At 43.8% G+C, this 11,623-nt stretch overlaps 1 protein-coding gene across 3 annotated transcripts in view; it reads left to right on the forward strand.

Annotated features, from left to right (window-relative positions):
* LOC116930827 (MOXD1 homolog 2) overlaps positions 1–9,277 on the forward strand; it is a 39,918-nt gene extending 30,641 nt beyond the window's left edge. For all 3 annotated transcript variants that reach the window (XM_045178716.1, XM_045178715.1, XM_045178717.1), the window contains exons 3-12: positions 895–1,041; positions 1,199–1,375; positions 2,364–2,450; positions 2,600–2,788; positions 3,087–3,238; positions 4,458–4,633; positions 6,232–6,356; positions 6,912–7,105; positions 7,381–7,549; positions 7,637–9,277. In XM_045178716.1, the coding sequence (XP_045034651.1) occupies positions 895–1,041; positions 1,199–1,375; positions 2,364–2,450; positions 2,600–2,788; positions 3,087–3,238; positions 4,458–4,633; positions 6,232–6,356; positions 6,912–7,105; positions 7,381–7,549; positions 7,637–7,945 (1,725 nt within the window). In that variant the 3' untranslated portion in view covers positions 7,946–9,277. The remainder of the gene's footprint in view (positions 1–894; positions 1,042–1,198; positions 1,376–2,363; positions 2,451–2,599; positions 2,789–3,086; positions 3,239–4,457; positions 4,634–6,231; positions 6,357–6,911; positions 7,106–7,380; positions 7,550–7,636) is intronic.
* Positions 9,278–11,623: the final 2,346 nt, after the last annotated feature.

The raw sequence follows: 11,623 nt of genomic DNA on the forward strand, positions 1-11,623 counted from the left end.
TTTTTGTTCCCACACGCATTTTGGACAAATAAAAAAAACAAACAATGGCCTATCCGAATGCAAACAGTGAGGCTTATATGAATACATTTGGCTAACAGCCAGTGTTTAAAATGAATGCACAAACAGAAACACACACACACACTCAAGAGTCGTACTGTACAAAAGAAAGAACTATAAATAATGCAAAGGGGTCGTTTGACTCGTTGACGTCCGTTTCAATCAATTTGTCAGACTGAAGTTGACAAAAGAGTTTTCAACGTTGATTGAAGAGAAGAAGAAGAAGAAAAAGAATGAGAGCGCACGGCCTTTCGCTCTGACTGGCGGTGCGGCGGAATAGAAAGGGGGAAAAAAGGTGGCCATTGTTAGGTCACAGCCGGAAGGCATTCAATACGTATTATGCAGTCTAATGACTAAAGCGCACACGGTCGGCTTCAACGAAGACACGTACACACATACACACAAAACGCATTGATTGAGCCTATTTTGTTTTGTTTGGGTTTTTTTAAATTGCCTTGGCGCCATCACGAACGTGCGTGCGGCTGCCACACGACGCTATTGAAATCAAACTGATAGGTTCTCTAATGAAGATGGCATTACACCGACTTAAGACAGTTAATGATCTTACGAGTTCGCGTGTGTAGTGTGTGTGTGTGTGTACAACAGAAACTGTTGGATTGATGCGACGTAACAAACTCAGACCTTGATAGGCTTTTTCTGTAAGCTTCGTATTAGTACTTTGATTCGATTAATTGGCTCATCGTCACGAATCACCATCGTCTTGATGTTGTTAGAGACTTGAGACGACGAGCGAGAATTTAGATTCAATCAAAACTTGCGTTACGTTTATTTAGAGTCGTCTGGTTTTCCTTCACTCATTTGCTCTTTGGTTAATAGGATCGGCACGGATTGGCCAACGGCGGGAGTTCGCTGGATCCCCAACAGGATTACGACTTGATCGGCGCTCACGAGAACGAAACACACACCGTCATGCGATTTAGACGCAAGCTCGTTACCTGCGACGACAAGGATCTCAACATCACCGTAAGCAAACGATTGCGTTAGATCCCATCTTTCCTCTTCTTCTTTTTGAAATGTGCAACCGTCTAATGTGTGTGTATCTCTAGTTAAGGCGATCGGTGTGTAATCATAGCCCTTTTTTTAATAATAAAAATTATTATTATTTCACCACTTGATGAAGGTGTCGACATCTTGGATGATGTACGCCTATTCGGCCAGTGATCCGCTGTCGGATGCTGACATATCTTTTTCCAACAACCCACACGGATCTAAGCCCGTCTACCTGATGCATCGCTCGCAATTCGCCGACGACGAGCTACCGGCTGACGTCAAAGTCTGGGATTTGAGGAACTACCAGGTATCAAAATACAAAATATATAAAAAAATATATATATCTATTACTCACGAGGGTCTCGTCAGTCGTCACGCAGGGGAATGAAAAGAAAAAAGAGGCTAGACGGCCAAATTAGCATGGAGCAATAGGGCACCACCGGTGCACGAACTCAGGCACGCAGACACACAAAACAATAGCAGAGATAAAAAGGCAAATGAGGCGGATACATTGAGCCAAGATTGTACAAAGAAATCAGAGCCGGGGAAAAAAATTAAATTAAATTAAATTAAAAAATAAGGTCAACGAGTGGGGGAGAAAAAAAAAATCCATTTCAGTTTGGTTTTCAGTGAGTTAAATTTATTTCTTCGAGTTCCCTTGTATAAACCCGACGTTTGAACGCTCATCAATCACGAAGTGAATAGCCTTTTTTGTTTTGTTTTTTTTTTCTTTCCTGACCTCGGCGTCTGCCCTTTCCGACGGGATTGAAGAACCCTGAAAGAAAAAGAAAACAGCGACGAAAAGAGGACCATTTCCTACGTCAATGTGTATCGATTTCAGCTGAAAACTATACGACATTACCCTTTCTATATTCTCTCTCTCTCTCTCTCTGGCTGGCTGTGTGTGTGTGTGTGTGTAAATTTTAGACTGCCAACCCTATCCTGACTGCTTTTCTTACTTTGCCTTGTTTTTTATTGGTCAGGGGCCAGATCCGAGCCGTTGCTTTCGATTTTACGATGGGTTGTTTGTTTGTTTTTGTTTTGCTGAGTGGGTCGTTGAATTGTTTTGGGGAGCTCCATTGCGTAGGCCTAAATCCCATTGACTTGACGTTTCCTCTGCCATCAACCGCAAAACGAAACACAATAGGACAACTCGGATAGAAAGGGAAAGGTCGTTATCTCTACCACCAAAAAAACCTTGACGTTCGTGATTGGGAATCATTCTAAATGTGTGCTGCCTTTCAAACTCTTGACTCATGGCTGGTCCTTTTCTTTTATTCTTTCAACGTGTATAGGTCTCCGTTCCGGAGAATGAGGATACGCTGCACTGGTGTCGCATCTTTAAATTACCGCCCCTCGATCGTAAACATCACATGATTCGGGTAAGAAAAATTTTACTTTTGGCTATATTGTGTGTGTGTGTTGTACTAGTCCCGGTGATTGATGATTGTCTAACCCGAAGTGTTTTTTGTTTGTTTATTTATTTTTTTTCTTTTCCTTTTCTTGTTTCGTTTTCTTTTGTAATTGGCAGTACGAACCCGTGTTCACGGCAGGCAGCCAACCCTTTGTTCATCACATGAACGTGTACGAATGCGTGGGAGATCCGAGCGTCTTCGAAGTGCTGGCCGCCACGGAGGGATCACGATGCTATCAGCCTTCAATGCCGCCTTTGTTTTTCAACTGCAACAACGTCGTAGTTGCCTGGACAGCCGGTTCGGAGGTATGTGAAAATAAACAACACGCATACCCACCATTTCTACCAGAAAAGCTCATTTGCATATCCAGTTTGCTAGCGGCTAATTAACTCATATTTTTTGGGTTTTTTTTTTTTTTTTAAATCCCGATCCGACCATTTATTTCATTAGTAACAAAAAAAGCTGTTTCGCATTATCCGATAAGAGATAGACAAAATGTCGATAGAACCAGAATGAAATTAATCTTTTTTCTTTTTATCTTTTCTCTTTGTCTATGCGTCGTTTTTTTTTTCCCCCTTTTCCTTTCGCTGTTGACCAAATAAGGGTTTCACGTTCCCATCAGAGGCTGGCTATCCAATGAACCGGGCCGGCGGCGCTAAGTTTTTCATGCTCGAGACACACTACGACAACCCAAACCTTCAGAGCGGCATCGTCGATCACTCGGGTCTTCGACTCTTCTACACGTCCCAACTCAGGTACGATTGGCATTCTTTTATTTTATTTTTTATTTGCCTTCCCTCTTACTTTGTGGAAAGCGACGAACAATTTATATTCCGCCACCAAACTAAAATTTTAAAATACCAAGCCAACACAGACACACAACAAAAACACCCGAGAAAGACGAAGAGCGGCGTTGTCTTTTTTTTTTTGGTTAAAAAAAATAATATTTTCTATAGGACATCAAAGAATAAAAACAAAAGAAAGCGAAAGACAATTGGCCTGCCCCCTTTTTATTTTGTTTTATATCCTTCCTCATTCTGTCGTCGGCCAGATGAGAAGGGAAGAAGGAAAGATAAAAAAAAAGGTCCTCCTGCTATTTTTCTGCTGGAGTACACTGAACCACTTCATTCGACCGGAATGTTTTTGATCTCTCTTGTTCTACCTCACTTTATTATATTGCAGACATAGTATATAGAGGGAGAGGGAGAGAGAGAGAGAGATACATGTGTAGTACTTATATTTGATACGCGGATGTTGTATGTATATATCGTTTCTCTTCCGCTTCAGTAAATTGCGGCGAGTGGGTCCAATCAAAAAACATCAGCCCCGCCAGAACGAAAGAATTAGTTTTCTATTTTCTCTGAGCCGATTTTTCCTTTAGACTTGTGGATATATCCTTTGCTTCGTCATCGTTTGAAGCCGACGTCCCAATAGAAAAGAGTTGAGGTCGTAACACGAATAAGCTCCTTCTGTTCTTCTCATTAAAAAAAGAAGAAGAGACTGGCGCCCCATTCTTTTTTTTTGCGCTTTATTTTTTTTTTTTTGAAACTAGGACTCTATACAATCACCAAAATAAGAAAAGATCCAGTTTCGTTGGAACAGATGGTCTCATTGTCATCTGTTCCGTCTAACTCTGCTACTGTTACACTTTCATCTTTTCACTGTCTTTTGTGTTTATGACTCAATCTTTTGTTTTGCGGCCAATGTGTGACGCCTATCAGCAAATTTTAAAGTTCCCCCAGATGGGGGGATGTCATTGGACACGGAGAAGAATCCAGTGTCCGGACGAGATGACCGCTCAACCTTATCTTCTTTTCTTTTGCTTTCCTTCAATTTATTACGTTGTGTTTGTGTGTGTGTGTGAGTGTTTTGTCCTACTCCATCAGACGGTGGCAAATGTTGTTCACGGGTTAATTTCAAAACATCAAATCAAATGCTAACATCATGGTTCTCACTTTTTTTTTTCCCTTACAGACATCACGACGCGGGCGTGTTGAGCGTCGGCATCGATCCCAATTGGAAGCACATCGTCCCGCCCGGGCAGCGTCGGGTCGTCTCGGAGGCGCACTGCGTGGCAGACTGCACTCAACAGGCCCTGCCCTCCCGCGGCATCAACGTCTTCGCCGTCAACCAACACACTCACCTTCTCGGTATGTTGTTATCATATTCATATGACTAACTAGGCCTGTATTTATACGTCGTACTCCTACGCGTTCTGTGTGTATTATATCGTAAAATGTAAATACTGATGCGTGTGTGAATGGCGGGTAGCCGCGTCCGTGATGGAGCCGAGGCGGGATGGACTCGCGTCCCCCATCCGTTCCACAGCGTGAAATATGGCCACATAACGCAGTAGGTGGGTTTGGCACTCGATGGCTACGATGGCCTGCAACCATATGAGACGCTGAAAGGTTACGAGCTTGCCACACATCGTTTGAAACGTGATCGGAACGCGTGATAATATTCGATCCGTATCCGTAGAAAGCACTTGGCGTGTTTGACGGCGGATCGTCACACTCGCATTCCAAAACGAGCCCCTTCTTCTTTTCTTTTTCTTTTTTTTTATAGCTTAAAATAAAACATAAATCCCCTCTCGCTTTTTCAAAGGAAGAAAAATCAAAATCGGAGAAAGCCCCCCTCCCCCCAAAACAAAAAAAAATAAAAATGTTTGAAATTTGTGCTGGTTCAATTTGTTTGACAAATCGGCTAGGAAAAAAGAAGAAAAAAAAAACGTGTTGGCTATTGAGTTGATCAACAGCTCAAGAAAATTAAATAAAAAAAAAATGAATAATGTGGAATGTTGGCCCTTTTTGAGTTATGACTGCCACCCTCCCACTAGCCGTTGCGCGCGCTCACGCGCATACAAAAAAAAGCTTTTAAACGGCGATGCGGAACATGGAACATCTTGGCGGAGGAGCTTCCCCTCTTTTTTTTGTTTTTGTTTTCGCCGTTATGCCTTTGAAAAAGTCACGTCGGTTGAAAATAGGTTAAAGCAACAACAACACATACAGATAGCAGTTCATCTTCATCGTCTGTGAATATCGGCCGTGTCGACTGTCGACCAGTTTCCGTCCCTCGTCGGCCCGCACCGGGTCTCCCAACTTAACGTGACTGATTTATTGACAAACGACTTCCGTTACCATAAACGCGTACAAATATGTATGGATGGGAGGGGGGGCGCTTACGTATTGGGTTGTTTTTTTTTCTTTTTTCCAGTGAATATCGACGCCCTCTTCTCCCAAAGATAGGTAGGAACATTTTATTTTCTTTTTCTGGTCTGCCTCGAAAAAATAAAATAAATAACAAAACAAATAAGGACGCGTTTTGTTGCGGCTGCTACCGCTTGAGCTTCCGCAATGGATGCCAACTCATCAACTCGTCCGCCCACCTCTACCTAGTAGAAAATTTCATTTCCTTTTTCTTTATGAATCTAAAAAAAAGAAAGAAAGAAAGAAAGAGAACAAAAGAAACAAAAAACGAGTGTTACGTGTTGCGAGAAGTATATAGAGAGCTATGCGTGAACGGCAGCCGGATGAGATTTCCATGCCACCCCCGCCTGCGTCCTCAATAAAACCAAGTCAAGCAGAAAAAAGAAAAAAAAAAATCTTAAATCTGCCGTTGAATTGAATTGAATTATTATTTTTTTTTTTAAATCGTTTTTCGTGTTACTCGTGAAATGGTTCAATCAAAATGGTGGTGAACGCTTGACTCCTAATGTTCTTTTCTTGGTCTGTGCGTCTTTTCGCAGGTCGTCAGGTGCAATTGCGACACATACGCGGCGATAAGGAGCTGCCGGCGCTGGTTGACGACGCCAATTACGACGTTCACTACCAAGAATATCGACAGTTCCAGAAGCCGGTCAACGTTCTACCGGTATGAATAATATCATATATAATATAGTATACCTTTAGATTCAGTTTGCCTTTCTTTCTATTTTCATGGCTCCCTTGTCGAAATGGGCGCGTGCTTCTTCTCTTTTTCCCTCATTTTATTTTATGTGTGTGTGTGTGTGTGTGTGTGTGCCGAGTCCGTTTCATCCGACGATAAGTGGCACGGCTCATTCATGTGGAGAAGTCGTGCCGCCTCCTAACTAAGCCGATCGATAGCTGTCTTCTCTGGTTTTCTTTTTGCGGGGCTGTTATTATTTATTTATTTTTTTTTTTTCGTTGTTGTTGTTGTTGTTGTCATGTTTTTTCTCTCTTCTGCCGTGTTCAGTCCTTCGGCTTTTGCTGTAACAGCGGTCGAAAAACAACATTGAAAAGCCCAGCGCGGCCAGTTTGTTATTGGACCCGAAATAGACTGTAGACATGTTCCGTGTCGATGTTTCATTGTCGCTCTCCTCCTTTGACCTCCCCATCCGCAGCTAAAAGTTTTTATTTGAATTTATTTGATTTTTTTTTCTTTTTGGGTTTTTCTTTTCGTTATAAGGGCGACCATTTGATCAGTCAATGCACGTACAATTCCGAGTCTCGGAGTACCATCACTTTGGGCGGATTGTCGACACGAGAGGAGACCTGCCTCGCCTATCTGCTCTACTGGCCCCGTGTCGACCTCTCCCTCTGCTACAGTCTGCCCTCATTGGCCACTATATTGCACTCGCTCGGCATCCAGGAATTGCACCCGTAAGAAATTCGAAACTGTTTTTATTTACGTTCTTTTTTTTTTTATATTTTATTTTATTGCGGGGACAGCGATCGTTTCGGTGGTAGCCATCGAGTTGCATTACTGAGTTTCCGATGTGCACCACTGACGCCGCCGCCACAACCATACCGCCACCGCCTGTTTCTTTTTTTTTGTTTTTTATTGCTTCATGTGTCCCTCATCCTAGCGGAATCTTTTATTTTTATTTGACCGTTTTTTTGTTGTGTTTTTCTGACTTTCGTTTCGTATATAACAGCGGATCGGATCCTGTGAGGATTAAATCGCCGCCAGAATTGGCCGACCAGACGGTCGAAGAGAGGCTCATCACTTTCGATTGGGATAAAAATTTTCACACGTTCCAGGAAGCCACTAGGCGTGGAGCATTCCGCCCACTTTGCTGGGGTAAAACTCAGGCTCTTATCGACGTAAGGTTTCATTTCATTTCATTTTTAGCCGCCCCATTGAATTCAATTGCAATCAAGAAGACTAAATCGCAAATGGTTCGATTGTAGGGATCGACAGCGCCTGACTATTATGCACCGAACGCCACTCAACCCTTGCCGGAAGCCGATCCGGCAGTATGTGCTCCTCGTGGAACGCTTCCTCCGCGACCGGCCACAGTGGCCAAAACGCCGCACAGGAAGAACGTCAACGGCGGAGCAGCTGGCCAGTCGGGCTCAGTCCAGCGGAATCGAACAGTCACAACGACCAACGCGCCGGCCACAGTTCCAGCCATGACAACAACAACAACAGACAACAACAACGAGCAGCCGCGTGGCATCAATCACGGCTGGCCGGCCTTCATTATCGCCGGACAGTAACGGTCAAGTGAATAACGGCCAAGTGGCCTCTGTTTGGGGTCAGGGCGCGTCGTTGAACCACGAGAAACTTGGGCCGGCCCCTTCGTCGGTGGTGATTGAGACGCCGTTGAACGACGTCATTCATTTGCACAACCACACGGCAGCCACCCAGGAGACGACGGCCAGTCAGGAGCTGAGCAGTCGTCGCGCTTCAGTCATGCACAATTCGTCCGAGTCGACAGCCCCCCGACTCGCCAGCTCCTTCACCATCATCCTAATTGCCTTGTCTTGTACATACAACAGCGTCTGGGCCAGCGGCAGCTGTTCCAGCAGCAGAAGCTTATAAACGTGGCCCTCTGCTTGCTTATGGTATTGCCACTGCTATTCAAACTAACTACTCTTACTTGTATAGAAGAGAACGGACGTCCCTGCGTTTAGTTGAGGAGGGAGAGGTTCAAAAAAGACGGCCGAAAGGGAAAAGCTGGACCCTGTGTCGGTTTGTCATGTCTTTTGTATTGTGCCCTCTGTATGTGTGTGTGTGTGTGTGTGTGTGTAGACGGTGTATATGTTTGCAGCGCTTGGCTATTTATTCATCGTTACGGGAAGGCAAAAAGCAAATAGCGGCCAAGAATGAAGGCCAGCTACCAATAAGTCTGAAGCCAACGAGTGGCTGGCAAAGTTGACAAAAGGAAGAAAATCATAGAGCACGCAAACACAAAGAAGGGACACGCAGACATACACGTCACAAGAGTTATATCTAATCATACACGTACATAAATGTAACAACAAACTTCCCAAACTATCCCTCCTCCCCCTTTTTTTTTTTTCCATACGTTATTCTTCCACTCCCTGCCACCCTCCCCTCACTCCTCTTGCCTTCCTTGTCGTCCCCAGTTTGATTGTGTTGGACGGCCGCGTGTAAACCCCCGACCACGCCCACCCCGCATCTCTCGTGTTCTGTGTCCCCACTCGGCGTTCGACATTCAAAAAAAAAAAAAAGAAGAGAAGAAGTGACCATAGTACTATAATAAAAAATAAATAAATAAAAAGTAAAATGCCAAGTGCCATACTGTTCATATTTGTATATACATGGAAAGAGAGAAAGCCTCGTATGAGAGACACGTAATGATGCACCGTTGGCTCCCTTTTTTTTTTTTTTTTTTTTTGGATTGATTTTTGATCATTCTAATAATAACTACTAGCTCTTGGCTCTTGATTGGCGTGTTCCTTTTTTATATTAGACCCTCCCCTCCACTGAAAAGAAGAAAAAAAAATATTATCCCCCCCCCCGTGGAAAAATCTCGACACTGTTATACTTTGAAAATGTCAATAGTTATTGTATTGACTGTCACACAATAAGCAATGTAAATGTACGTAAAAGTAAAAAGAGAAAAAAAAAATCAGATTTTTATGATCGCACTGGAATTCTAAAAGATAAAAAAAAAAAATTGTTGTTTTGTATTTTTTTCAATGTCGCCAATGTCTTTAATTTGTGCATTATTCTGCCCCCCTCCCCCCCCTGTCACTCCCAAAGTCGTTTTTATTTCTTTTCGCTCTCCCTTTCTATACATATTATACATATACATAAATATGCCAATAGACCTGTGAAATGAGATATAAAAATACAAGATTAACTCGGACTTGTCTAACTTCACAGCTAAAAATCACGCGCCAAAGAGCGCAATAATGTGCACTGGGGGACAATGAGGATAAAGAGGCAGGGCAACCGGATGGCAGATGAGAAATGTCATTATTGGCGAAGGAGAAGGGGAAAAAACACAATAAGGTCCTGTCGACGAGATGAATAATATATGGGTGACGGTGGTATACGAAAGAGACGAGACAAACCAACCCCCTGACGCACGGCCCAATGACAGGATGAATTAGCGCTGCGATTGTGCGCTGCTGGGTCTGCTGTGGTGCGAACGCACAAGGAATTCCTTCCGTGATTGCTGCCGACCAGCCAGTTCGTCTGGCTCTTTATGAAAGGGAAAAAGAAAAGAAAATGGGACCGGCTGATGCTAGACCGTCATTCTTCGTATAGAACATTTGGCACACAAACGATGATGGCGTCATCGTGGATCCGTCAAAAGAGGCACCCGACGCTATGACTGGCGCTGAATCATTATTGTAAAAAAAAAAAAAAACAAATAAATAAAATAAATAAAAAGATGGAGGAGGAGGAGGAGGAAGCAAAATTCCGTGAGTCCTCCCGATGGGACGTTGTTTGACGACTCAATCGCAACTTACTAACCCCACACGCCGGAAGAACTGCCGGTCGCTTTCAAGTTGATGGAACGTCGAAATGTTCTATATGACTCTCTTTTCTCTCGGCTGGTGTGTCTGGGACGGACGCTCTCTCTCTCTCGTGTGCACTGCGTAAAAAGCTGCTGGAAGTGAATGCGTTTTCGTCATTTGGCCAGCCATCAAAGAGAAAGGCGTCGACGTGAACATCACGGCCAAGTCGTTCGAATCTAATTGAAATACGCGTCAACTATCCATTATCATACTTTCGCCATCATCTCGCAAGAGTTGACCTGTGCGCTGCTATTCTGTAAAATGGCGGCTCTTTTGTAAGTCTGCCATCTGCAGCGCAGACTAGATTACGAAAGCGATGCAATTCAAAGGTTTACATTACAACATCCTGATTGTGATGCCAAGCGAATTCGGGTAGTGCAATCTTTACGGGAGGCCTCGTCTTCGCTTTGCCATTCGTTGCATGACTTTTCGATGCATCAAATCCGTTTGGAAAGGTAAAAACAAGAGAGGAGGAATAGATGGCGTCGTGCGTCTCGCATTTGACTTCTGCTCGTGTTCGGCTTCCACAAACTTGCCTCTCATTTGCATTCAAATCGAAGCACACATCTCCCGAAACGTACCCGATCGCCCGTCGAGGGCGCCGCAGATGTGTCTGTGTTTGTTATTGGGGCGTGCTGTAGCTTATATATACGCGTGCGGTAGTAACAACAACCGAAAACAACGGCAGCACCTTTGCTGTTTAACAATTTTTTTTTTTCCAAAAATTTCAAAAAACGTTCAGAAGAAAAAAACAAAAAAAGTGTGCACCATCATCATCATCATCGTTTCCAATTGCCTCGCACGCACGCACGCAAGGCCCTATTTCAACTGCGAAAATAAAGGGAGGCTACTCCACTTGTCCGTATTCACGTCATATATTTTATATTGTAAGACATTGCTGGTGTCTACCAGTTGAAAGGAAAAGAAGAAGAAGGAAAAGCTTTTCAGCTCCTTTTGGGGGGATGGTGGCGCGCGCGTAGAGAGAGAGAGAAACGAGAGAGTAATTAAGATCTCATACGAGATTCCGTCGATTCATCCGACGGCCAACTACGACGGCGGCTTTCCACGTGCAGGAGCCAACGACTTGTACAACTATCCAGCATCAGCACACAATAGTTTTGTCGATGATGAATAGAAATGTGGTTTAGCAGCAGCCGCCTTGCCACTCTTGTTTTGTTTTTTCTCTCTTTCTTTTCCTATGATTTTCGGCAGCTTTCGAGCTTCTTTAGCGACTATGGCGCAGTCGGCCTGAAAATACTCTCCCAATCTCACAACACCGTCACCCGTTATCTGTAATAATAAGTACCGAATCATCAAAGAGTCTGACTTTCTTTTTATTTCCCTTCGGGCCTCATTCGTCGATCGGGGCACCAGAGTTATATACTGGGTTTCGTTAGAGGC

Source organism: Daphnia magna, linkage group LG9 (assembly GCF_020631705.1).
Source record: "Daphnia magna isolate NIES linkage group LG9, ASM2063170v1.1, whole genome shotgun sequence".
Classification (NCBI taxonomy): Eukaryota; Metazoa; Arthropoda; class Branchiopoda; order Diplostraca; family Daphniidae; genus Daphnia; species Daphnia magna.